The following is a 24,582-nucleotide window of genomic DNA, read 5'->3' on the forward strand; positions in this document are numbered from 1 at the left end:
CATGTGAAGACTCAGATTGAAATATCTAATCTGGTGAATCATAGGGCGGAACTTCGGCACAAATTCACCAAGGGTTCGATCACCTGTGTTGTAGTAACCTTGATCTGCAGATAGAACATACGTGAAGAATTTCCATTTTGTTTCCTAGTGAAATAGATTTTATCAAAATTATATTTTTATTGAAATAGTTTTTCTGCAATACATGAGCTCCAAAATAACCGCATAAATAATGTTGTACTGCGCCGCGTCGCTCGAAGATGTCCGCTAGAAAATCCCATTGTGTCAAAATCGTTGTCAAAATCGCGGCAGTACAGCAACTTGTTTACATTGTGAACCGAAACGAAAAATGCGCTCTACTTAACAAAATTTTGCGGTTTATTTACTCAAGTAATTGTGAACCATTTATTATAAGGTGTCGTACAACGAGTGCATCTATATGATGGGAAGTAACGAACCGAAAATCTCCTTCGGAGTTAAAGCCAAACCGAAAACTCTGCTTGGCATCAGCCCAGCATCCAGCGTCACGCTGAAAGCAAAGGAAGCAAAAGAACGGATCGAGTTTTTGGAAGGAAATCTAATTAAAACGTCTGGGTAACTAAGCGACCTATAATGCTTAATATCATATCATAACTAATCAATTATTAATTTCTATAGCAAACAAGAAGAACAACGCTCGACATTCTTGGTCATACCGCCTCTCAAAAACGAAAGATCAACAGAGCGAACGGCAAAAATATCGATCATTCAGCAGCTCAAACAGCAACGACTGGGAGATGGTGCTACATTGCGTAGTACTAACAGTATGCTAAATGATGGGATCGAAACTCTAGATCAGAGAGCTGCACGAGAGATAGTGGAACAGACAGCAGAAGCTATAACTAAGATAGAGGATTCATCCAGTATAGTAGTGCCGCTAAGACCAGAAGAGCTCCCATTAGATGGTGCGCGCGAAAGCACTTTGAACGATTATGAATCTGTGCCGATCGAACAGTTCGGCCAAGGGATGCTGCGTGGCATGGGATGGAAGGGGGAAGTAAAAAAAGACACTGAAAAGTTAACGCTGGGCCCAGAGCCGCGGCCCAAAGGACTCGGCCTCGGAGCAGATAGATCCATCAAGGGAGGTGTCGGCCCAGGCACGGTACCGTTGGCACAGGGCGAAAGTTTAGTGATGAAATGTGGTGCACCGGTGAAAATAATTGCCGGTAAACATAAAGGAAAATATGCAACGGTAAGTCACAACCTCATTTACACTAAGCTAATGAATGCGAACAGTTTCTATTTCAATTTATTTTGTCAAACTTATCACTATCTTTTATCAGTTCGCGCATTACAGTGAAGTAGTGTTGTAATCTTTTATCCGCTAGATACTTTGTGGGGTTTTCGCAAATTTCCGCCGTTAGTTTGGCAAAGTTAGGCAATGCATAAGTTCCCATCGAGAGGGCTAGTGCTCCAAATTGTAGGAATTGTTTTTCCAACTCGTCTCGAGGCAACTCTTTGTCTGGATCACCTCCTAGCTGCAGTAAGCTGGCAGAGAAGGAGCTATAAAACTCATCTATCAAGCTGGTGAACTTGTCTCTACGTAAATCACGCTCTCCGCAGAGAAAAATGAACAGCGTGTAATCGAGTACAGGCGATCCGTATCGAGCCATCTGCCAATCGAACAGACAAACATCATTCACACGGCCATTAGTATCGTAACCAAACATTACGTTATTAGTCCAACAATCTCCATGGTTAAGGGCTGCGAAAGGTTCTGCTCGAACACCTCGAATGTGCGCTCCCGTCCTAGGCCACATAGACCGACTCAAGTTCAGTATTGCCCGATGATAGTACACTTCCTGTTTTGGATCGAAAGCCAATGCCGCTAGATGACAATTACGATCCGTTAATGGTCGGGTCTGTTCCGTGTCAAGCACGACTGAGAGCAGATCGTTCAACTGTCGAATGTGTTCGAATAATTGTGGCGCCGGTGGCGCTTTAATGCAAAAGAGCAGGCATTGAGTTTACCCAATGCTTGCATCAGAACGCACACATGCTCATAATCGACTGGAACATATTGCTCCAGTAGTTTCATAGGTGGACGTTGAGGGTCCATTAAATCCTCTAAAATAATCACGGCTTCTCCACGCTCCGCATCACAGAACGCGTGATAACATTTCGGATAGTTGCCAAAGTATGTTGCTTCCTGATGCTTAACGCCATGTTGTAGCTGAATTTCATCGAATGCTGGCAATATGCGCTGGTAGATGAAGGTTTCCCGCTCGAAGAGTAACATTGCGTTGAAACGTTTTCGTTGATGTGGATCCTCGGGTGGAAATTTGCAAATTAACGTCAATTCTTTCTGTGTCGGATTTACAATTCGTGCCCGTGCGATAAGTCCGATGTAGCCATCACCCGATTTGGACCCCTGTTCGTATTCGATAGTAAAATGATCACGGACGAAGCCTTCCCTTTCCGCTACGATTTGCAGCCTTTCTTGCACGTACGATGGAACACTCACTGTTGACATCTTCCTTGATACACGTTTCGTTTGCCACTCGGTTATACAGGTTTTGGTTGGCCGTGCTTCTATAACAATTTATCTGTTACACGACCCGAGAGAAGGGGTTGAAATTCTTTTGACAGAGATAAGCAAGAATCACCATATCACCGCGGCCAATAAGATTGCATGTGCTTTATAAACACATTTTGTTTATAGTATTTACCTAGCGGCATTATCACTTATACATTTAGCCACTTGATGGTTGAATGAAGGTTTATACTGGACTCATAAAACAACACTTTTGCTCTGTTCTCGTTTAAAAATATGCGTCCATCACTTTGTAGCGTGCTGTAATGAGGTTGCTGAACGTTCGACCTAACATAGAAACTCTACACGAATCGAGACCCTTTTTCATTCATTTTCAATCACTTTCACCTTTCTATATTCGAGACCTTGCGTCAGTGGTGTTTGATACAATCTACAAACGCTTTATTTGGTTTCCTTGCGACTGGACTTGTTTATCTTCGTGCAAACCTGCTCTTCTGACGTTACGTTTTACGTTACTTTCTTCAAGGCCGAATACAACCGTGCACTGGACGTGTCAGATGCGTCTGATAGCTGTTGAGAAAATGTTAACCTGCTCTTCTGACGTTACGTTTTGCGTTACTTTCTTCAAGGCCGAATACAACCGTGCACTGGACGTGTCAGATGCGTCTGATAGCTGTTGAGAAAATGTTTACATGAACTTTAGGCTTCTTGCCATATTCATTAGTCTAGCTTGTGCATACTGCCAAAAAGTAGTTTAAGCTATCCTACGGTTAAATATTCAAACAACTAAGTTTTCTTTTTTAATACTTCAATCGTTTGTTTTTATTAGCGTATTCTCTCTGGCGCAATACGTTGTTTTACCTTTTTATCATCAAAAATCATTATAAAAACCCTTTTCTATTGCAGATTATTTTAGCAGTAGTTCAAAGGTATCCCAGCCTTATAGTATCTCGGATACAGCCGGACATGCGCGATCGGTACCGAATAGCCGCTTTTTCCGTTGTGCCGTAGACGAAATTGATCTCATTGGTACCGGTGGGATTTTCTTCCATAATTCCATTCATTGCGGTATCCGTATCGGGCAGCTCGTCATTTGGAGTGCAAATGATCGGCATAACCATCATGGATAACAGAAATCCATATCGACCGAATTGTTTTAGTTGATCACGGAAGGCACTGCGCGGGAACTGGCGTTCGACATTTCCTCCCAGGTTGTGTAGATGTTCGCTAAGACTGTTGTAGTAGATGCTCAGCAGTCGTTGGTAGCTGTGAGCACGCAGTTCTTCGTCGGTACAGTTGAATATGAAGTAGACCAAGTCAAGTACCGGGGAGCCGTACCTAGACAGTTGCCAGTCGATCAATTTGATGGTCTTCGGAGTTTGATTCTAGAATTAGGTGAGAATTAGATTAGATAACATGTTCATGTGAGCAAGCAGATATTTTGCATCACTACTTACATCTTCTTGGTATTGAAACATCATGTTGTTGGACCAACAGTCACCATGGCCTATAATAGCGTAAGGCTCGGCAGCTTTTCCATCGACACATGCTGTAATTTCCTGCACAATACGATCTTGTATTTGTTCGAGTTTTCTCCGTCGGAAGGTATCATGCTTTTCGAGTGTATCGATTGCTCTACGACACATGCTCGACGTCATTTTTTCAAATGTATTCTTCGGATCAAGGGCAAGCATTGTGGTCATTGGATCGGTAAACTCACGGCACTGCGCAAACTCATCCGGTCGTTGATCTTTCATGGCAAACGAAAGTGCATGAAGGCGTCCTAAAGTGATCATGAGTAGTCGCGCATGTTCGAAATCCACTGGGTTCGCTTTGTCCCACATACGAAATGCTTGCAATCGTAGATCCTCCATAATGATCACTGATTCCATCTTGTCAACTGTAGTCTTCGCGTAGTAACATCGCGGCACATTGTTAAATCTGGGCAATCCCTCGGGGAGATTCTTTTCACGTTGGAACTTGAGTAACAAAGGCAGTATTTGCACGTACGCTTCTGATTCTCTATCAAACAACGGAACGCCCTGTTGTTTTCGTATTTCGTTTTCCGGCAGTAGCTTACACAACACTACCAGCTCACGGCCTGTCTCACGAATGGATACCTTCACTAAATCACCAGCGAAACCGTCACCCACATTACATCCTGACCCACTCTGGAAGCGGTAGAAGCCTTCGGTAAATCCTTGTTCCCGAGCGACTTGCTTCAGTGCGTCAGAGAAGCGTTTTGGGAAATGCGTTGTAAGGTTTTCTGCCATGGTTGCTTAGTCTTTTAATAAAGTTGGGTTGGTACTACGAACGCTTCCACTGTTAGGTGTAACTTAACTGATTGATTGACGTTGAAATTTAAGTCCAAGGGACCCTTGTTTGTACAAATAATAGCTGCTGAACTTAAGCCGAACGATATCGTACTGACTTGTTCTTCGGTTCTTCCCGTTGAATGATGTAAGTACCTAACCCAAAATCTCTGTAATAACTAAAACCCACTCTGGATGCTGATAGCAGACGGCAGCAATATTGATAATGATATGACTAACATACTGAAGGTGAGATTATTTCATAATGTGTTGTTTAGTATTTCTAACGTAGACTTGCACACGTACTCGATTAGATATTCTCTGAAACACAATTTTAGTGTATATCAGATACGCGAGCGATAAAGAATTTTCCATTTTTGATAACTGTTGCGAATATACTGATTGCTTACCGTAACAAAACACACACACACACAGACAAACAATATTTCGTTCAATGGGATCGACTGAAACATTACTGTAAGACAGGCAACTTTTATTCTTTGAAATTCAAATTTCTTTCATAAAATGTTAAAGCTTCAAAAGCTCATCAAACATAAACTACTGTCTCATTTCATAAATATCCCAATCGTATAGCATCGCGAATACATCCGGACATTCGTTTTTTGTAGCGAATGACGGCCTTTTCCGTTGTTCCGTACGCCAGCTCAACATCACTATTTCCGTCACTCATTTCTTTAAAGAATCCTTCCATTGCTGCATCCGTATCGGGTAGCTCATCGTTGGGAGTACAAATCATTGGCAGAGCTATCATAGACATCAATAGTCCGTACCGACCAAATTGTTTTAGCTGAGCACGGAAGGCACTGCGTGGGAACTGGCGCTCGACATTTCCACCCAGGTTGTGTAGATGTTCGTTAAGACTGTTGTAGTAGATGCTCAGCAGTCGTTGGTAGCTGTGAGCACGCAGTTCTTCGTCGGTACAGTTGAATATGAAGTAGACCAAGTCAAGCACCGGCGAGCCGTACCTAGACAGTTGCCAGTCGATCAATTTGATGGTCTTCGGAGTTTGATTCTAGAATTAAGTGAGAATTAGATTAGATAACATGTTCATGTAAGCAAGCAGATATTTTGCATTACTACTTACATCTTCTTGGTATTGAAACATCATGTTGTTGGACCAACAGTCACCATGGCCTATAATAGCGTAAGGCTCGGCAGCTTTTCCATCGACACATGCTGTAATTTCCTGCACAATACGATCTTGTATTTGTTCGAGTTTTTCTCTCCGGAAGGTATCATGCTTTTCGAGTGTTTCGATTGCTCTACAACACATGCCAACCATCATCTTTTCAAACCCTTTGGTAGGATCTAACTCCAACATTTTTCCCATCGGGTCTGTAAACTCACGGCACTGCGCAAACTCATCCGGTCGTTGATCTTTCATGGCAAACGAGAGTGCATGAAGGCGTCCTAAAGTGATCATGAGTAGTCGGGCATGTTCGAAATCCACTGGGTTCGCTTTGTCCCACATACGAAATGCTTGCAATCGTAGATCCTCCATAATGATCACTGATTCCATCTTGTCAACTGTAGTCTTCGCGTAGTAACATCGCGGCACATTGTTAAATCTGGGCAATCCCTCGGGGAGATTCTTTTCACGTTGGAACTTGAGTAACAAAGGCAGTATTTGCACGTACGCTTCTGATTCTCTATCAAACAACGGAACGCCCTGTTGTTTTCGTATTTCGTTTTCCGGCAATAGCTTACATAATACTACCAGCTCACGGTTTGCTTCTCGAATAAACACTTTCAGTATCTGTCCAACAAAACCATCGCCCATGTTTGATCCGGATTCACTTTCAAAGCGGTATAATCCATCGTAAAATCCTTGTTCACGAGCGATCTCCTCAAGCCCAGCTAATATGTAATCCGGAAAGGATGTGTCGAGTATTGCCGGCATCTTCACGCGTTTAAGTTTCTGATTAAACTTGATGCTTCACAACAGAAGTTGATGTCGGTCGACGTTGCTTCGATGTTAGCTGTTTGGCAAATGATGCTGCAAAGTGGCAAGGCTATCAGCTTTTAAACAAATAGTCCGCTTCTGACCGATATATACAGATAGTGACACTAGCAGATATTGTGTCGCTCTTTAATAAATACATAGTCAATGTTGATAAGACCCATGATACATTGATAATTTATCAACGTTCGCACGCCAGTAGAGACGCGTGACTGGCATCATTCCTTAAAACTCTTTTAATGGAAAGATAGTCGTGACTTTTGATGTGGTTTTCTTTTTTCTCGTTATTACTCTTTGATCTTCCCATATAAAGGGTAAACAAGTGGCTTTTCATTATCTTAAACTTGGCTCGTGACACAGTAGTAATGTTAGTTCAAGATAAGCTCCCATACTTCGAAAGGTGGTATATCATCGATTCACAGAATTCGAAGCACCGATAGTTTATGGTGTGTAATCTTGACAACCATAATAATATCTGAAAAACTTTGGATCTATTAATTGACATAGCAACGACAATAACGACATATGATTCTAAATAGGAGGCACGCAAATAACGAATCAGTGAAGCAAATTTTGTAAATATTCGACTGTGTTACTGTGTTTTCATGCTTTACCTCGGTTTTGACACGATACAGTCCAGCGGTGATCTGCTTTTCAAATATTAGACCATAGCCATGATTTGCTCTCATTCTCACAAACAAACAAGCCTAAGATCGAATCATAAATTGCAACACAAATTTTATTCTTTAAAATTCCAATTCTTCTAATTAGTTGATATGTGTTGTGAATGCGAGCACAACGCGTTGTTTACGTATTGAGTTAGCAGTGTTACCCTACAACAGTTGCGCTGTTGTAGGATTCTAAGATTAGGAGGATGGATGGATGGTGACAGCGTCCACCATCATTATAACCACGATTGCGATGGCGACGAAGCAGGAAAAAAGGCATAAATAGGGCCGAAGGACGCGCCTTCGACCTCTTTGACCGCAAACCATCGGGAAATGCACTAATTTTGTGATTTTCTTTTTTTTATAATACAACACTTTAAATCTACATTATTGTTTCCCTTTGGTGCTAAAACCATCCGCAACAATATGTTTAAGCCTACGATCTAATAGTAATCTATTGTGCTGACCCAACGTCCGGTAATATATTACGGTATCATTTTAAATATATCCGAATCGTATGACGTCGCGAATACATCCCGACATCCGATTTTTGTAGCGAATTGCGGCCTTTTCTGTCGTTCCGTACGTCAGCTCAATATCATCATTCCCATTGTTAAGATCGTTCATGAATCCTTCCATTGCTGCATCCGTATCGGGTAGCTCATCGTTGGGAGTACAAATGATCGGCAACACCATCATCGACATCAGTAGACCGTACCGACCGAATTGTTTCAGTTGATCACGGAAGGCACTGCGCGGGAACTGGCGCTCGACATTTCCACCCAGGTTGTATAGATGTTCGCTAAGACTGTTGTAGTAGATGCTCAGCAGTCGTTGGTAGCTGTGAGCACGCAGTTCTTCGTCGGTGCAGTTGAATATGAAGTAGACCAAGTCAAGCACCGGCGAGCCGTACCTAGACAGTTGCCAGTCGATCAATTTGATGGTCTTCGGAGTTTGATTCTAGAATTAGGTGAGAATTAGATTAGATAACATGTTCATGTGAGCAAGCAGATATTTTGCATCACTACTTACATCTTCTTGGTATTGAAACATCATGTTGTTGGACCAACAGTCACCATGGCCTATAATAGCGTAAGGCTCGGCAGCTTTTCCATCGACACATGCTGTAATTTCCTGCATAATACGATCTTGTATTTGTTCGAGTTTTTCTCTCCGGAAGGTATCATGCTTTTCGAGTGTATCGATTGCTCTACGACTCAGGCCAGCCATCATCTTTTCAAACCCTTTGGTAGCATCTAAGTTCAACATTTTCTCCATAGGATCGGTAAACTCACGGCAATGTGCAAACTCTTCCGGTCGTTGATCTTTCATGGCAAACGAGAGTGCATGAAGGCGTCCTAGAGTGATCATAAGTAGTCGCGCATGTTCGAAATCCACTGGGTTCGCTTTGTCCCACATACGAAATGCTTGCAATCGTAGATCCTCCATAATGATCACTGATTCCATCTTGTCAACTGTAGTCTTCGCGTAGTAACATCGCGGCACATTGTTAAATCTGGGCAGTCCCTCGGGGAGATTCTTTTCACGTTGGAACTTGAGTAACAAAGGCAGTATTTGCACGTACGCTTCTGATTCTCTATCAAACAACGGAACGCCCTGTTGTTTTCGCATTTCGTTTTCCGGCAATAGCTTACATAATACTACCAGCTCACGGTTTGCTTCTCGAATAAACACTTTCAGTATCTGTCCAACAAAACCATCGCCCATGTTTGATCCGGATTCACTTTCAAAGCGGTATAATCCATCGGAAAATCCTTGTTCACGAGCGATCTCCTCAAGCCCAGCTAATATGTAATCCGGAAAGGATGTGTCGAGTATTGCCGGCATCTTCACGCGTTTAAGTTTCTGATTAAACTTGATGCTTCACAACAGAAGTTGATGTCGGTCGACGTTGCTTCAATGTTAGCTGTTTGGCAAATGAAGCTGAAATGTGACGAGCAGATTAGCTTTTAAACAAACCTTCCGCTTCTGAGCGTTACGAATTGATATCGACACCAGCAGATATTGTGCCGCTTTCTGTTAAATGCGTAGTCAATGTTGATAAGACTTACGGAACATTGATAATCTACCACCGTTCGCACGCCAGTAGAGACGCGTGACTGGCATCATTCCTTAAAACTCTTTTAATGGAAAGATAGTCGTGACTTTCGATGTGGTGCACCCTTTTCATACAAACAATGGTTTTTTAGCGATATTACGACGCGTGGCTATTTTCTGTGACAAGTGACTTGCCGTTATTAATGAAAAATTAGGCTCGTGGCGCACGGTTGTACTGTTATCATACTATACCGGTTCAAGATAACCAGAACTTCCGACGGTGGTATATTGGCATCAAGCCAGTCAGGTTGAAAAATTGTTTTAAGCGTTTGAGCAGTACAGTAAACGTTTCCTGGGCTTAATGTCTGATTACCAAGATATTTTTTAAGTGATACAGCAATAGATTGCTTGATGCGTGGGGTTTAGCGCACATGATCTACGATTTGGGACCAAGATAGTCGGAGTATAGCGGGAGAGCGGGTGATCATAGACGTACATTAGCTATGACATGAAGTCATCATGAAGGTATACAGCTATCTGAGGTTATCAACTTGTAACCTAGTTCATAAGTTTACTTCGTATAACCCAGTAAAGATGCAACCCTAGACGACCAACATTTCACGAGATCACGAAAAAGAGTTTACGTTTCAATATTTTTATTCGAAAGTTTAGTTATAAGACGATTACCGTAAACTGCTATTGATGCATTTAGAAATATCCATACCGTATGCAATCCTTAACGACGGCCCTAATTCGTTTGGTGTACGTTTCCTGATTGGATTCGGTAGTTTTGAAAAAACTTTCGTTCAACTGTTGCGACTCAGCCATTTTATGTGCCAGTGCCTCAATGTCGGGTAGTTCCTCGTTATGGGTGCACATCATCGGTACCAAGAACATGCCCATCAGTATACCATAGCGTCCAAAGATTCGTAGCTGCTCCTCAAATGCTGCTCGAGGGAAAAGCTCCTTGACATCGTGCTGCAACTTTGCCAACATTGCCGACAGCGAACGATAGTAAATGTCAAGCATCTCATCGTAGTACTTTCGGCGAAACTCTTCGTCCGTGCAGCAGAACACGAAGTACACGATATCTTGTACAGGTGTAACGTATCGCATCACTTGCCAGTCAAAAAGGATGATTCCTTGAGGTTTCCCTTCCTGAAGAGGAGCGAGAGATATCAAAACATTGCATTATGTACGTGTAATATTGGTTTCTATATATCACTTGCCTCATAGCGGAACATCATATTGTTGGTCCAGCAATCACCATGTCCGACAACCGTGTACGGTTCGGCTAGCTGCGCGGTGCCACAACGAAGCAGCTCATCGAACACCTCCTCTTTCAGCTGTTCCATCTTTGCCCGCTCGACCGTATCCTGTTCGTCCAATGCATCGATAACCATTTGCAGCTGGGAGAGGATCATGTTTCTAAAGGGACCATCTGCTGTCAGCATCGGATCGAACGGGTTGGATAGCTTAAACTGCTCGAAACGCTCCGGCTGATCACGCTTCATTGCAAGCGAAATGGCATGCAGACGGCCTAGATGTGTCATGAACAGTGCGGCATGATCGTAATCGATTATCTTATGCTTGTTCCACAGCCGAAACTCGCGTAGCCGAAGATCTTCCATAATGATGACCGACTCCTGGGCCACTTCATTGCAATGCGCGTAGTAGCATCGCGGCGTATGGAAGAATCCACCGTCTTCCGGGCTGCGAATACCCTTTTCCCGCTGGTACTCGTAGATGGTTGGTAAAAAGCGATCGTACACCAGCACCTCCCGAGCAAAGGCTGTCATCGAACCGAACTGCTCACGTCTATCATCGTCCAGGGGCGGAATCTTGCATAAGTACACTTCGTGTCTATCCCCCTCACTGATGGTCGCCTTGAACATTTGCCCTACGAACCCATCGCCCTTGCTGGATCCAAAATCAAACGCGATCGAAAAGTTGTCCGCGGTAAACCTTTCCTTGGGGGCTAGTTGTTTAAGCGCCGCGTACAAATATTGTGGTAGATCCGGGACTTGGTCCTCCGCACTGATTGCAGATTCACCATGTCCATTAGTTTCCGCGACAGGTGTGGAATTTGAATGATCTGCCATTTTGTGCTGGTTCTATTCTCGTAAAACGTGAGCGATCGTCTTTAATGAGTTTGATCGCAACTGTACACCCAATCGCGCGCACCCCGTATGATCGTTCTCGTCTGTAACTGGTCGCAACTAAATCTGTACTAAACAAAAAACGTGCACTTGACCGTGAGCATCCCAGCACTGGGTTCGGCTCCAGTGTATATTTGCTACACAAATGGAAGTAATCGTCGCATACATGGGTGGTGGACAAGATACAAACACACTCGTCGGCATTGTCGGGCACCAACAGCCGTGATATACATCTTTTTCCTCTGGTTGGCGTGCGGTAGTGAATAACTACTTTGGCATCATAATGGAACAATATGATGCAATGGCATCAAAGCGTTCCATAACTGCGAATACCCCAGTAAAGCTGTCGATGTAGTAGTTCCGAAACGAAAGGGCAAGCGATTGGATGAGTTGTTGAGCGATGAGATTGGTTTCACTTCCCGCGCTGGTATGGTTATTAATTCTGGCTTCATTTCAGTGCCGTATTCTAATGTTGTGTTCCTAAGCGTCTATGAAGAATGACGCGGAACTTTGTTAGCTTCCCCACCATTATCATGGTATTGCAAACATCGCGATCGTTCCTGTGTTTGTGGTGTTTGCTTGTACGATTGTTGATTTTGGTCAATGGAAAAAATCCCCGTTTGCTGTGGATTCGTAATTCACACCAGTTTGGCATTCGTTTTCGTTTGGGCGCTACACCGAACAGGCACAACGCCGCCGAGCACAAGATAAGATTGCTGGAAGCGCGTGACACGGGGTAGGTCTTTCGCACCCGAAACATATCTCATCCCCACCGCTACGCTGCGAGATTTGATGCGTATGTTTTGAACGCGACCGTTGCCAATGACGGAGTAGTTTTATTAATTTATTGCTGTTGTCGGGCCCTGGTGGTCAGCAAGTTTCATACCCGACTGACTTGTCAATTTATACTCATTCTTTTGCAAGTCACGACACAATAGCAATGTCTCGGAGATTTTCAATCTAAGTGTCTTAGTAAAGATAAGAATTGTCTGTGTGTATGTTTCATTTTTGTCCCATCAAATAATTTAAAAGCTCTACTGTTGAACTGATGAAAGTGTACCGACTGGTTGATCTGATCTGGTGAAAGTGACCTGGTTCGAGAATGGCTATAAATGAGTTTCGTGAACAATGTGCAACAACAAATTCCTCAATGGAGAAGCTGTTATTTTTTAAAATCGATCCACCTGATAAGATAAATCGTGCTTTTGTCTTTGATCTACGGCTTGGAAAGTAGGATTTCCGTTCTCTTGTACCGGTCGGAACGTGACCTTTCCAAGTGCAGCAACATACAACAGAACGGATAATCGTCTTCGACAGTTCAGTGTATCGATTTCGACTGAATAGTTCCCACAGCGGTGTGACGAACCACAGTGAAAATGGTGCTAGAATCTAAATCTGATACATCCGAGGAATGATCGATCGTTAACGAATCCAGTACCAAAGTTCGCATCATGCTGGAAGCAATCGAGATAGCTAATCGTGTTATGGAAGAACCGGAGAAGGATACAATTTCCTATTAACACTAATTTGATGGCCCAAATAAACATCCGTAAGTCTTCTACACAGCCAGCGAAGGTAGCCGAAGAGCAAGTGTTCAAAGACGTTCAATACACCAATGAAGTTCAAGATGGTTCCAGCAAAGGTGATGGATTCGTTGGTGAAAGCATTTCTTACCGCAGGTGATCGTTGCCTCTTCGGCTATAGCACTATGAAGTGTTTAACAAGGATAAGCCAGTGGATTACGAGCATGCCCGATTAACGATGGAACTACTGGGTGGATACAATGCGGGGTGTCACTGACAATGAAACAAACTCAACCACAGGAGTTCAAACAGTTTAAGGTGAGATGGTGGCTCCTGGGAATCCGTTTTTAAGGATGCCCCAGAAGACGGCAACGGATGCGATCGAAGCCCTCGAACCAAATGAAGCGAAAGAAGGAACTAAGATGCAAAAGCTTCTCAATCAAAACAATTACTTGGCATCAAGCGCAGAAAGGGACACTCGGGAAAGTCAGTGTCAGTCGTGTAGATAAACGGCACGCTACTCCTCTCCTTCATTCACTGCCGTACGGATGAGGAATTTCGATGGCGGCACTACGTCGAGTAGATGAACATCTACTGCAACTCGCTATGTGAACTGCTCGAAAAGTGTGGTCATAGGGCCACAGCAAATATTTCCGCGAAACGCTTTGCTGCGTCCGCTGCGACAATATGACGACGGTTCGGATTAATGTTGGCCACGTTTTTCGTGCAATCAAGATCTGGATGTGGACGCGTCAGCAAAAATGTTCCCCGACACGCAAAATGTCAACATTGCTATCTACACAAAAAACGCAAACCAAAGCGCTTATCGTAAACGTATGAGGGCGGTGATACGAGACGGAACGTACGTTACGGATATATTTGAATCGCACAGCCAGTAAATTCGGGTTGAGTTCCTTAGTAAACTGTACGTAAAATATGGTTTCTTCGCAAGAATGAATTAGCATGTCAAATATATGATTAATTGGTTTGGAAAATTTGCAGAACACTTTATTAATTTAAATCTTCCTAGGCAAAGTGTTTATCGATTGAGTTGGACTGTTTATTGCTAAGAATTGCTGAGTATATACAAAACTGAAAGTGTGGCGTGTGTTTTAGCAAGTTACTTAACAACTGTAGTGAATTATAGCTGTTTAAAAAGTCTTTATTCAAGTTTTATAACTTTAACCCATTCGTCACTTTGTTTTACTCCATAGTATTGAAACCTATGTTAAGCACTCTAACCATCATTATGAACAGTTGCCTTCAGTTCCGTCCAACATATCTACCGCAGAGTGGTAGAAAATTTCCAAACAATAAGTACAGTCCACGATAAGATAATGGTACCGACGTGCGACAGTCTCGTGGCCGAACATTATATTCGCTCTTCCATATAAGGGTTGTGGCGCACGATAACGCTACGCTATGGATTGCAAGAATCATTCAGCCATCGTTGTTACGTTTAGTTTTTAATGGTCGTCCGGCTCAATTCGGTTTCATCAAGCTTCTTTGTTGTTGCAGATCATGACGTAGCAAGCTGCACATCATACGTACGATAAACCAATCTTACATTGATGGCACACTTCTGTGACTAAACTTCCGGCGGTGATAACAAAATGTAACGCGGTATGGACTCCCGCGTAATCTAGGAATTTGGATTTATTTCACTTCGATTGCGTTAAGGCACATGGTCGTGCCTAGGACGGGTATGATATCGTGGTTTAATCTAGTCCATATGTGTGTCTCCTAAGAAAACCTTGTATGGCGGTATGGCAAAGTGAGTCTATGCGGTAGCTACGACAACACTACAACGCTTGAGACGTGATAAGCTATCGACATTAAAGACGCTAGGTGGCGTCTGCACAGGAATATGTCCGTGGTGGTGATTAGATAAATTTCAGTTTCAGTGCAGGGAAGTGATTCAAAGTGCGGTATTTCATCGTTTCATCGGTTCTTTTTCTCAGTCCGTACGTGTCACATCGCTTCATCTGGTTGATCAAAATAAAAGCAGACTGCTGATTGCTCGTTGCAAGTCAGTTGATCGGACCCATTGCTGACTTACCGGACCAAACGTACCCACGCAGTTGCACAGTGTTTAAAGCTATAAGGAATTGGTGTGAAGGTGACTGAAAATGAACGGAGAAACAAATACGGAAGCGGTGCACTCCGAGCAGCAAATTGTTGCCCAACCTGAAACATCTACGGACCTGCCGTCTGCTGGTTCCGTAGAATTGATGGAAGGTTTAAAAGCCTCACCGACGACACAGGAAGCGACCAAGGATGCACCAGTTGAACAGTCACATGACAGTGCCGAACAAAACGCTACAGGACTGCACAATGATGATCTGCAAGAAGTATCAGCTAAGGAGGAAGCACAATTAGAAGAGAGCAAAGTGGAGGTACAACCGGTATCGGATTTGTCCAAATCGACAGCGGATGCAACGGCCACTACTACCAAACCTGTTGCGGCCGAAGAAAGGCCTCAGACTACCGAAGAGAGTACAGAGATTCCCGCGTACCTGTACAAAGCGATAGAAAAAGTGGCCAGTGAGCAGGGTTTTACGGCAGGCGAATTCAACCTGGAGTTTGACGTTGGATCAAACAAGGGTGACGGTTTCGTGGGCCAAATGTTCAAAGCTTTGATTACGGAAGGTGCTCGTAAGCAGGTATTTTTGTGTAAAATTCCTCCTTTGAACGAGGCACGTCGCCGTCAGTTCAACACGATGAGCAGCTTCAGTCGCGAAACACTCGCATATAAAACACTCCTACCGACGATTTTCGCTTATCAGGAGGAAAAGGGCGTTGCCCGGGAGGATGGGTTCTTCAACGTGCCGAAATGCTACTACGCGGAATGTGATGAAGCCACTGAAGAATCGGTCATCATCATGGAGGACTTGCGTACGATGGATTACCGAATGTGGAATAAAATGAAGCCTGTGAACTACGAACACGCTCGATTAACCATGCAACATTTGGGTCGGTTGCATGCCGTTTCGCTAGCGCTGAAACGAGATCGGCCAGAAGCATTCGAACAGTTTAAAGTGCCCGATTCGTTAGTGGTGATGATGAGCGATGGAAGTCCCTTGGCCCTGATGATGACGCAGATGGTAAATAATGCAAAGGAAACGCTTGAACCGCATGAAACGAAGGAACGGGCCAAGATGGAAAAGCTGGCCGAAAATGTGCGACAGGAAATGCAATCGTGCGCAGATGGTGCTTCCGCAGAGCCGTACACCGTTCTCGGACATGGAGACTGTTGGGTCAATAATTTCATGTTCAATTATAAGGTGCACATTACGTTGTGAAATATTGATAGCTCTTTCCTAACCATTTTGTTGTTCGGTTCTTTCTTATTAGAATAAAGTTCCGGATAACATCATCCTGCTCGACTGGCAGATTACACGCTACGTGTCGCCCGTGCTCGATATCGCTTACTTCCTGTTTTGCTGCACGGACGAGGAGTTCCGACGGCGGTACTACGATGAGATGATAAACATTTACCATAACTCGTTAGGAACGTTGCTCGAAAAGCTTGGCCACAGTCCGCAGGAAGTCTTCCCACGCACTGCGCTAATTCGGCAGTTACGACGCTACGGCAAGTTCGGAATCTTGATGGCAGTGTTTCTGGTGCCGATGATGTGTACGCGCAACGAAGATCTGTACGATATGGACGAGACGGCCGAAAAGTATCGCGATTCGAATGAGTTGGATGTGAACGCGATAACTACGAACACTAACAAGAGCGCGTACAGTAAACGCATAAGTGCCGTAATACGAGATATTGTCCGTTATGGATATCTGTGAAGAGTGAACGCAATCACTTCACTTCAAAAATGGGAACGAGTTCGTTGCGGAATGCGTATCAGGGAATCACATGGATGATCCTAGACAGCTTAACATTAATGTACTTTAAGCTTCGAGTGTTCCGTTTGAAGTTGTTTGATGCTAAAAAAAAAGTATAACTTAAATAGATTGAAACGAATAACAAACGGGAAGCGAATAGAGAGTCTCGTAGCTCAGCAAGGATTTTTCTTTCATTTTTCCTAATATATCCCACTATACCCAGAGGATTAATCTCGTACTATGAGGTATGTTTTATGGTGTAGGCATGCTCTTGCAAGTTCTAAGAATGTGCTCACAAAGCATTTAAGTCAGAACGTTAAACATCACAAGCGGAACAGTTAATAAAACGAAAAATCTTATCTGCGATACGCGCCATCTATTGCAAAACTACGCGAACTAAACTAAAGGCCTTATAAAGGCGATAATTTTCCTCCGAATCGAATATCACCGCGACGCACAGCGCGATAAGCCACATCTTATCGTGTGTCGATTTATCTTATCTTAAGTCGTTTTAAATAAACTTGTCTCTACTGTATTGCAAGTTTATCGTGCCGTTCAGTACACTGCAATACACAATAGCCAGTAACACCAGGAATGATAACTCCTTTGACCGTTCCCGAATACGTGCGAGATGCACTAAACAGCGTGGCACAAACGTTGGGCTTCACCAGCAACCAGCATTCGGTGGATTATGATTTTCGTACCAGCGAAAACAATCGTTCGGTGGTGTCCATTTTCTACCGGGTGACATTTCGCGAGGAACCACGTGAAGATACCGTGTTGTGTAAAGTGCCGCCAGCCGATGCTGACGACACCATGTTGGCAATGTTTGAGCGTGAAGTGTTCGTTTACGGGAAACTTTTATCCGCTTTTGAACAGTTTCAGCGTTCCAAACGGGAAGGAGGAACGCCCGATGCCTCAGTCGTCGAGGAGGAGATGGTATCCTTCGGACCGCTCTGCTATCATGCGCATTGTGACGCCAAAAAGGGCGAAGGAATTATCATACTAGAAGACGTCCAAAGGCGTGGATTTACCAACCGGCACAAATTTGAGTCCATGGACTATGATCATGCCCGTCTGGCGATGATGCAGTTGGGACGATTCCATGCGATTTCTCTGGCACTGAAGAAGCAACAGCCGGAACTGTTTGAGCAGTATCGCTACATGGGCGACGTTACCGGCGAGCGGGTACTAGCGATGGAAGGATTCGAGCAAGCAATGGAACAAGCGTTCGAGAGTGCTGCCGCCACGCTGAATCCGGGTGATGCGGGAAGGCGCGAGAAGTTGGCACGTCTTCGTGGGTCGTTTGCCGAGGAACTGCAGAACATCAACGACACCGCTCTGTCGGAACCGTTCTGCGTTGTGTGTCACGGAGATTTTGCCGGCGATAATATGATGTTTTCTTACAATGTAAGAGTTTTCCCCTTTTGTACAGCTATTCAAACTCTTGTTATTGAATACCGGATTGGTTTCATCCTTTAGGGTGGATTTCCCAACCGAATGGTGCTGCTCGATTGGCAACTGGCCAAGTATGGATCTCCGGCACTGGATTTTGTTCATGCCGTCTTTCTGTCGACGGATGAATCGTTTCGTCGCAATCACTACGACAATATGTTGCAGACTTACCATAATGCGTTAATGAGTCATCTTGAGCGACTGGGTGATGATAGGGCAACGGAATGGTTTCCGCTGACAGTGCTGATGCGACTGGTCAAGCTACAAGCCCGACAGGCGTTGGTGATTGGTATGCTTCACATCCCACTAACAGTTGCTAGCGAGGAAGCTACGTTTACGGCGGAAGACGCAACAGATGAATCCCGTGAAGATTCCAGCTCGGTGCAGATCAGCGATACGAGTGATGCAAAGTATCAGACACGCATGGCCGGTCTGTTGAAGGACGTGTTCCGATTAGGCTTTCTTTGAAGATCAAGCAGATGAATAATAAATTCGACGAAAGCTTTAATAAAATAATAAATCAACAACCTTGCTTTTCTCACTTGTTTACACAACCGGAAGGCGAAATATGAAAAATGAATAAAATGAATTATGCCCATGCTATCTCTTCTCTGTCTTGCAGATAAAAAGTATCGATGAAGACAATGGTCGCGTGATTGTGGAATTATCTATCGGAAAACAGCTGGAATCATTGAACGAGTGCTTCGTGCAGCTAGTATCGGTCGGAGAGTATTGCAAAAATTCGAACGTTATAAGTAGGTAAGCACTATTCTTGAGTTGCAGACGAGGTATATTCAATTTCCCCTTATTGTTACAATCCTTCAAGATACGGCTAAATACGAACAATTTAAGGAACGTGAGCTGAACAGTGCTTCGGCAGGCTCGTCCAAGGACACACGGGTGGAGAAAACCTATTCCAAACACAGTTCCTATCGCGACAGCGACAACACGAACAGTAGTGAAGACGAACGAGAACGCCACCGGCGAAAGCACAAAAAATCATCCTCACCTTACATTCGAACATCATCGGGAACGAAGAAAAAATCCCACAAGTACAAGCAACGCCGAGAGTATCGGGACGAACGGCGAGGTTCTTCGCGGGATCGGCGACACCGCAGCCCCCGTGCATCAGGCTCCGAATCAGACGATAAGTTTCACAAGAAGAAGACAAAGAAAAAGAAGCGACCAAGGAGTCGGTCGCGCAGTCGACAATAACCATTTTTCGTAAGTACAAGAAATTAGGAGTACTCTCCCGTGACAAGCCAATTGATCGTTTGGGACGCTACGAAAAGGTTAAATATTACTGTCCCTGAGACGTCATCCCTCTTTCTATTTGACCGGACTTAGTCATTGATGAGATTCGATGCAATTAAATAAAACGGAATATGCCACATAAGGAAATGGCCATTGCTCTAACTCTAACTTTAAATAGTTGACATGTGCATGAGGATGACAGAAATGATACACCTTCAGTAACAAACAAGCTCTCAATTATAACCAATGTAATGAAAGAACCAAAGAAACAATAGTGAAGAGTAATGGTTTTGTAGGTAGTGAACACCAGGAGGGTCTCATTTTTACTATTTCGGTATAAGATTTTATTCCATATTCAATACATTAATCTTGTTTGGTTCGCATAGTGCCATCGCCAAACACTTTATCTTACAGCAAATACTAAACAACAACTTACCAGATGACTTCCAACCCTCTCGGCAGCCTAGTGTAAATCGAATTACAATGCAGATTCGTGTAACGTTTTGCCATTTTTGCCACATGTGTTTGATGCACCTCGATCGTTCAACGTAGCGTCCGGTCCATGGATGTAGCGACGCACAAAGCCAGCCATCAGGTCGGGCGAAACTGTCTTTGGATCGTTACGTCCAAAGATCAATACAGAGCAAAGCAACGAAACCAGAATGGTAACAGCCGCTCCGAGGAATGTATACCACATGTACGACACGCGAAACAGTGGGAAAATATCGCTGAAAAAGATGCATTTCGAATCGTTTAATATTGTCACCAACCGTAACGAATTCGGCCAAAAGTTCACTCACTCAGTTGTGTACACGCTCGTACTAGTGGCGTTTATCATGGAACGGTCGAACTCGTACGTGCAACCATCGACCGACATCGGTTTGTGTGGGAACACTATCGTACCGGTCGCCACCCAATACTGTGCCTTCAAGCTCAACCAGGACATGAATATTACCCCGAAAATGCCACCGGTAAGAGCGCTCTGAAATGGCGTGTTTCAAGCGGTTAAGAATGTACCATTTACATCTACCCCACAATCACCCACTTACCCTGGATTCGACCCACGGGATAAGAATACCGATAGTAAACGTTCCCAGCAGTGGCCCATTAGTGATCGCTTCCAAGCTCATCGTCAACTGCAGTACCGTACCCATCTTTTCGACGACGAACACGAGCGCGGCACAGAGTGCACCAACACCCACGACAACCGAACGCATGATCCAGTTGATCGTACGCTGGGACAGTGGTTTGTGTACGAACGGTTTGACAAAGTCTTCTAAAATCACGGCCGACATGGAGTTGAGGCAGGTGGAAAGAGAACTGAGCGCTGCACTAAACACTCCGGCAACAAACAAACCCGATAGACCGGGAAGATCCCTGAGAATGTCCATCACAAACAGGGGCAACAGTTGATCCTTGGCCCGTGCGAGCTGTAATCAAACCACCGCCGTTAATCGTACGATCGGCAGCAAGTTTTTACAGATATTACTTACCTTGGTAGTAAGCGGATCACAGTTTTGATATGTGGCGTAAATCAGTAGTCCACAGTAGCTGCACAGTGACATAAGCAGACACACGCCGAACACGAAAATCCATAGAGCCCGTCGTCCAGCGGCAACCGACGGAAGTGATAAGTATCGTTGGATCATATTCTGACTGACGGCATTCGTTTGCAGCCAGTACACGAATCCACCGATCAGCTGTGACCAGAACGTGTGTCGTGTGGTTGGATTTATATCGAAGCTACCGATAATGAGCAATAGGACAAAGCACGCTTAACAAAATGTTAAACTGTCGTTTTACAACCAATTAACTTACTTGGGCCTTTCCAATCGTCCCGTGTTCCATGCGCTTCGAAACACAACATCTGATCCTCCCAGATCGATCGTACCCTTTATCGCTACCAGAACCAGTGCACCGAACATGGAGAACGTTTGCACCACATCGGTCCACACGACGGCTTTAAGGCCTCCCTGCGAACGGGTAACAAGAAACAGATAGTTAGTCCAGAAGCACTTGGGCACAGCAAACCGACAGTAAACCTACCACACAGGTGTAGAACACGCAGACAATACAAACGATAGGTGTTATGACGTGAATATTTACTCCAGTTACTGCAACGAACACGCGCAGAACACATTACACAAGGACAGAAAGTGTAAGTTTGTAAAGAAAGTAAGGTGAAATGTTTTACAAGATTCTCATATAATATAACAGGGAGATAAAAATACCTTGATTAAAAGCTAACGCCGGCACGTAAATGACGATAGGAAGATAGCCAATCTGAAAAGAAAATATAAAATCCATGAATTGTGCATTGTATGGGCAAAGGTCACCCATTTTACTCACATTCATGATGGTAAACATAACCGACCCAAACATTCGTAATCGACGGTCAAACCGTGTCTCCAGATACTGAAAGAGACAATAAGTTTTGTAGTAAAAAAAACTAGCAGAATGCTGTGAGACCTCAATGCAAATGACAGTTCCCCGGACGTAGTCACTTCTAAACATATCAAATTGAACGCTAAAATGTATCAAGGAGCCAACATTCATCCAGATCAATCACAACCCTACAATTGACTATACAGTATACACTACTATACTGTGCTCTATATATGACGCCCAATCGTCCTATCAGTGCAACGACAAGTTTAGGTCTCCGCTAGAAGACCCTGAAAAGATGTCTGGCCTGGGTAGGAACTTGCACACTGTCAGAATGAATATCTTCAAAGAAAAATACTACTGATCAAATCTTTCCCAACTCATAGATTCCTGACACTGAAAAGCCTAACCATTTCTTAGACTTGCAATTGAGTACACACGGCCCCATGGTTCGATGTGATGTGCCAGTAATAGGAATATGCCCAAGAATCAAATTTTATTTTACACTTTCCGGATGATCTTCATACTTTACGGCCACAGAAATAATCATGCCGCCACTGCTATAATGAACAATTTATTCGTCCAACTGCGGCAAATTGGGGTCCTTTCCTAATTTGAAACAGCGCAGCGTCGTAAACCGCTATCCATCATCGAATTAGACAGCAGATTAACGCCCGGTAAATCCACGCTACAAACCGCCCCTAGGCGAGGACACAGAAACATGGTTGAAATAACAATCAATCTAATTGAGTGCCAACGAACCGCTCTTCTAGTACTCAGCCGCCCAGTGCCGTCATCGTTGGGCACGAGACGCATTTGGTAGCTCCCTTTCCGAAGCACATGGTGGACATTTTGAATGAAACTGGCAGCGGGCAGACACACGACCCGATCACCGATCGAACCCGGATTCGGGTAGTTCTATATGCATGCAGATCGCTTTGAAAATAAACCGGGCACACTTTCACTATTTCCGGTTTGGCACACGATCGTGTACCGATTTGCAGCCTCCTCTTAGCGGTGGTTGTACTATCGTTGCTTTATTCCTGTCCAACGAACAATTGTGTCCGTTCTGCCTGTAAATCTTACATCGTCATAAGCTTTGGGGCGATATTAAATTGCTGTTTAACGTAGTAAAATCTAAAGCAATGCATGCGCATATTAGATTATAACCATGATTGATATAGTGTGGGGAAGACTGTTCTGTCTCGTGTGGGTCACCTCAAAAAGGGGGAAAATTTCAACCTTGCTGTGGGTGAAATGTGCGCGCAATCCGTGACATAGAAAGAGTATAAATTTAAATTTGATTCAATTAGGTAATCGTTTCATACCCCATTTTATCAAATTGATGCTAGAGGTTACGAAGAGGGAATCGCAACATTAGAGGGATAAAGCTGATTCATCATGTGGGTTCGTAAAAATAGTGGATAAAGCTGCGCTGTGAATTTTAAACTTGTGTTTAAAGACGATCTTCAAGTAATTGCCAAAAGTCCTTACCTCGTAGGTTGATGTGATGTTAAGCTTGTGAAATACGGGCAGGTAGATGAAACCCATCACAAACCCCATCAGGGTGACTCCAAGCGCTACATACACGTACTGAATACCGAAGGAATACACTTCGGTCGGTAGACCGAGCAGGGTAATGCCGGAGATGAAGCTGGAATACGGTTTGTCTGTCAGTAGTCGCTAGCTCACGATGGAATGCCTTCCCACACTCACCTAGCGATAAGGGACAGCGCGATCGGAAACACCAGCATCGTCCGACCGCCCATCAGATATTCGGACTCGGTGTTTGGTTTCCGTTGCACAAAGCCGAAATACACTCCTATCAGTATGCACAACAGCAGCATAGACACGAACACCAGGTAATCCGGCCAGGCGAACCGCCTCATATGCTCGACAATATCCTCCAGCTCCGTTGTCATCGTCCTTGATTCGTAGCGAGGAGGAACTAGCAACGGACACCAACACGTCACCAATCGGACACTCTACTCATGCACACACTCGTCAAGAAACACTCACATACACGGACCAAAAAGGATCGCACCAAAACCGGAAGCTCTGGGCGCACATCTATACAGGTTTGGTACGCAAGCAATGCAAATGATGTGCTCGCGAACCGTCTTGGCGCGCAGTGTTTGATCCTCACCCGCGAACAGCTGGCAACTGCGAGCTGTCCTCGGAGGTGACCACGTTTGAGCGCGCGCACCACACATCGCAATCATTAGACGAACGACCGTTATTCGATGTGCTAGCCCTCTCACAACTACGTACGTATCCACCAGGGCAGGGATTAGTGTACGAGCAGACGGACACGGTCAATATAATCTGGCAGACTGTGCACAAACGTGTAAGGGGGATGTACCGCGACTAAAGATAGCAGGGCAGACAACGGCGAATGCATGTAGACCGGCAGGTGG

General features: G+C 44.3%; 8 protein-coding genes and 1 pseudogene across 8 annotated transcripts; 3 read left to right on the forward strand and 6 right to left on the reverse strand.

The window, feature by feature from the left end:
• The first annotated feature begins 439 nt into the window (after positions 1–439).
• Positions 440–19,741, forward strand: LOC128706813 (G-patch domain and KOW motifs-containing protein). The gene is made up of 4 exons (XM_053801755.1): positions 440–591; positions 655–1,228; positions 19,149–19,281; positions 19,353–19,741. Exons 1-4 carry the CDS (start codon positions 440–442, stop codon positions 19,739–19,741), a joined length of 1,248 nt encoding a protein of 415 aa, XP_053657730.1.
• Positions 1,281–2,509, reverse strand: LOC128706814 (uncharacterized; annotated as a pseudogene).
• Positions 3,454–4,803, reverse strand: LOC128706810 (uncharacterized oxidoreductase dhs-27-like). Its single transcript, XM_053801752.1, has 2 exons — positions 3,988–4,803; positions 3,454–3,915 (listed from the first exon to the last, which is right to left on the reverse strand). Exons 1-2 carry the CDS (start codon positions 4,801–4,803, stop codon positions 3,454–3,456), a joined length of 1,278 nt encoding a protein of 425 aa, XP_053657727.1.
• LOC128706809 (uncharacterized oxidoreductase dhs-27-like) lies at positions 5,414–6,763 on the reverse strand. The gene is made up of 2 exons (XM_053801751.1): positions 5,948–6,763; positions 5,414–5,875 (listed from the first exon to the last, which is right to left on the reverse strand). Exons 1-2 carry the CDS (start codon positions 6,761–6,763, stop codon positions 5,414–5,416), a joined length of 1,278 nt encoding a protein of 425 aa, XP_053657726.1.
• LOC128706811 (uncharacterized oxidoreductase dhs-27-like) lies at positions 7,990–9,339 on the reverse strand. Its single transcript, XM_053801753.1, has 2 exons — positions 8,524–9,339; positions 7,990–8,451 (listed from the first exon to the last, which is right to left on the reverse strand). Exons 1-2 carry the CDS (start codon positions 9,337–9,339, stop codon positions 7,990–7,992), a joined length of 1,278 nt encoding a protein of 425 aa, XP_053657728.1.
• Positions 10,258–11,651, reverse strand: LOC128706808 (uncharacterized). The gene is made up of 2 exons (XM_053801749.1): positions 10,779–11,651; positions 10,258–10,707 (listed from the first exon to the last, which is right to left on the reverse strand). Exons 1-2 carry the CDS (start codon positions 11,649–11,651, stop codon positions 10,258–10,260), a joined length of 1,323 nt encoding a protein of 440 aa, XP_053657724.1.
• LOC128706807 (uncharacterized) lies at positions 15,361–17,032 on the forward strand. The gene is made up of 2 exons (XM_053801748.1): positions 15,361–16,515; positions 16,586–17,032. The coding sequence occupies exons 1-2, from the start codon at positions 15,361–15,363 to the stop codon at positions 17,030–17,032; spliced, it is 1,602 nt and encodes a 533-aa protein (XP_053657723.1).
• Positions 17,666–18,994, forward strand: LOC128706812 (uncharacterized). The gene is made up of 2 exons (XM_053801754.1): positions 17,666–18,481; positions 18,554–18,994. Exons 1-2 carry the CDS (start codon positions 17,666–17,668, stop codon positions 18,992–18,994), a joined length of 1,257 nt encoding a protein of 418 aa, XP_053657729.1.
• A 517-nt stretch (positions 19,742–20,258) lies between the features above and the next one.
• On the reverse strand, positions 20,259–24,087 carry LOC128710294 (sodium-coupled monocarboxylate transporter 1). The gene is made up of 10 exons (XM_053805344.1): positions 23,882–24,087; positions 23,660–23,819; positions 22,130–22,195; positions 22,012–22,063; positions 21,827–21,894; positions 21,599–21,753; positions 21,274–21,523; positions 20,830–21,210; positions 20,581–20,762; positions 20,259–20,508 (listed from the first exon to the last, which is right to left on the reverse strand). Exons 1-10 carry the CDS (start codon positions 24,085–24,087, stop codon positions 20,259–20,261), a joined length of 1,770 nt encoding a protein of 589 aa, XP_053661319.1.
• Positions 24,088–24,582: the final 495 nt, after the last annotated feature.

The sequence above is a fragment of the Anopheles marshallii genome, chromosome 2 (assembly GCF_943734725.1).
Source record: "Anopheles marshallii chromosome 2, idAnoMarsDA_429_01, whole genome shotgun sequence".
Taxonomy (NCBI): domain Eukaryota; kingdom Metazoa; phylum Arthropoda; class Insecta; order Diptera; family Culicidae; genus Anopheles; species Anopheles marshallii.

Excerpts from the sequence above, each read along its gene's own strand:
- LOC128706810 (XM_053801752.1), bottom strand. The coding sequence starts at position 4,803 with ATGGCAGAAAACCTTACAACGCATTTCCCAAAACGCTTCTCTGACGCA. Across the intron at positions 3,916-3,987 it reads TGTTTCAATACCAAGAAGAT|AATCAAACTCCGAAGACCAT; the intron begins GTAAGTAGTGAT and ends ACCTAATTCTAG.
- LOC128706811 (XM_053801753.1), bottom strand. The coding sequence starts at position 9,339 with ATGCCGGCAATACTCGACACATCCTTTCCGGATTACATATTAGCTGGG. Across the intron at positions 8,452-8,523 it reads TGTTTCAATACCAAGAAGAT|AATCAAACTCCGAAGACCAT; the intron begins GTAAGTAGTGAT and ends ACCTAATTCTAG.
- LOC128706809 (XM_053801751.1), bottom strand. The coding sequence starts at position 6,763 with ATGCCGGCAATACTCGACACATCCTTTCCGGATTACATATTAGCTGGG. Across the intron at positions 5,876-5,947 it reads TGTTTCAATACCAAGAAGAT|AATCAAACTCCGAAGACCAT; the intron begins GTAAGTAGTAAT and ends ACTTAATTCTAG.
- LOC128706812 (XM_053801754.1), top strand. The coding sequence starts at position 17,666 with ATGATAACTCCTTTGACCGTTCCCGAATACGTGCGAGATGCACTAAAC. Across the intron at positions 18,482-18,553 it reads ATATGATGTTTTCTTACAAT|GGTGGATTTCCCAACCGAAT; the intron begins GTAAGAGTTTTC and ends TTCATCCTTTAG.
- LOC128706807 (XM_053801748.1), top strand. The coding sequence starts at position 15,361 with ATGAACGGAGAAACAAATACGGAAGCGGTGCACTCCGAGCAGCAAATT. Across the intron at positions 16,516-16,585 it reads ATTTCATGTTCAATTATAAG|AATAAAGTTCCGGATAACAT; the intron begins GTGCACATTACG and ends CTTTCTTATTAG.
- LOC128710294 (XM_053805344.1), bottom strand. The coding sequence starts at position 24,087 with ATGACAACGGAGCTGGAGGATATTGTCGAGCATATGAGGCGGTTCGCC. Across the intron at positions 23,820-23,881 it reads GCGCTGTCCCTTATCGCTAG|CTTCATCTCCGGCATTACCC; the intron begins GTGAGTGTGGGA and ends ACCGTATTCCAG. Across the intron at positions 21,211-21,273 it reads GTGATCCGCTTACTACCAAG|CTCGCACGGGCCAAGGATCA; the intron begins GTAAGTAATATC and ends GTTTGATTACAG.
- LOC128706813 (XM_053801755.1), top strand. The coding sequence starts at position 440 with ATGGGAAGTAACGAACCGAAAATCTCCTTCGGAGTTAAAGCCAAACCG. Across the intron at positions 1,229-19,148 it reads ATAAAGGAAAATATGCAACG|ATAAAAAGTATCGATGAAGA; the intron begins GTAAGTCACAAC and ends TCTGTCTTGCAG. Across the intron at positions 19,282-19,352 it reads CAAAAATTCGAACGTTATAA|ATACGGCTAAATACGAACAA; the intron begins GTAGGTAAGCAC and ends CAATCCTTCAAG.
- LOC128706808 (XM_053801749.1), bottom strand. The coding sequence starts at position 11,651 with ATGGCAGATCATTCAAATTCCACACCTGTCGCGGAAACTAATGGACAT. Across the intron at positions 10,708-10,778 it reads ATATGATGTTCCGCTATGAG|GAAGGGAAACCTCAAGGAAT; the intron begins GCAAGTGATATA and ends GCTCCTCTTCAG.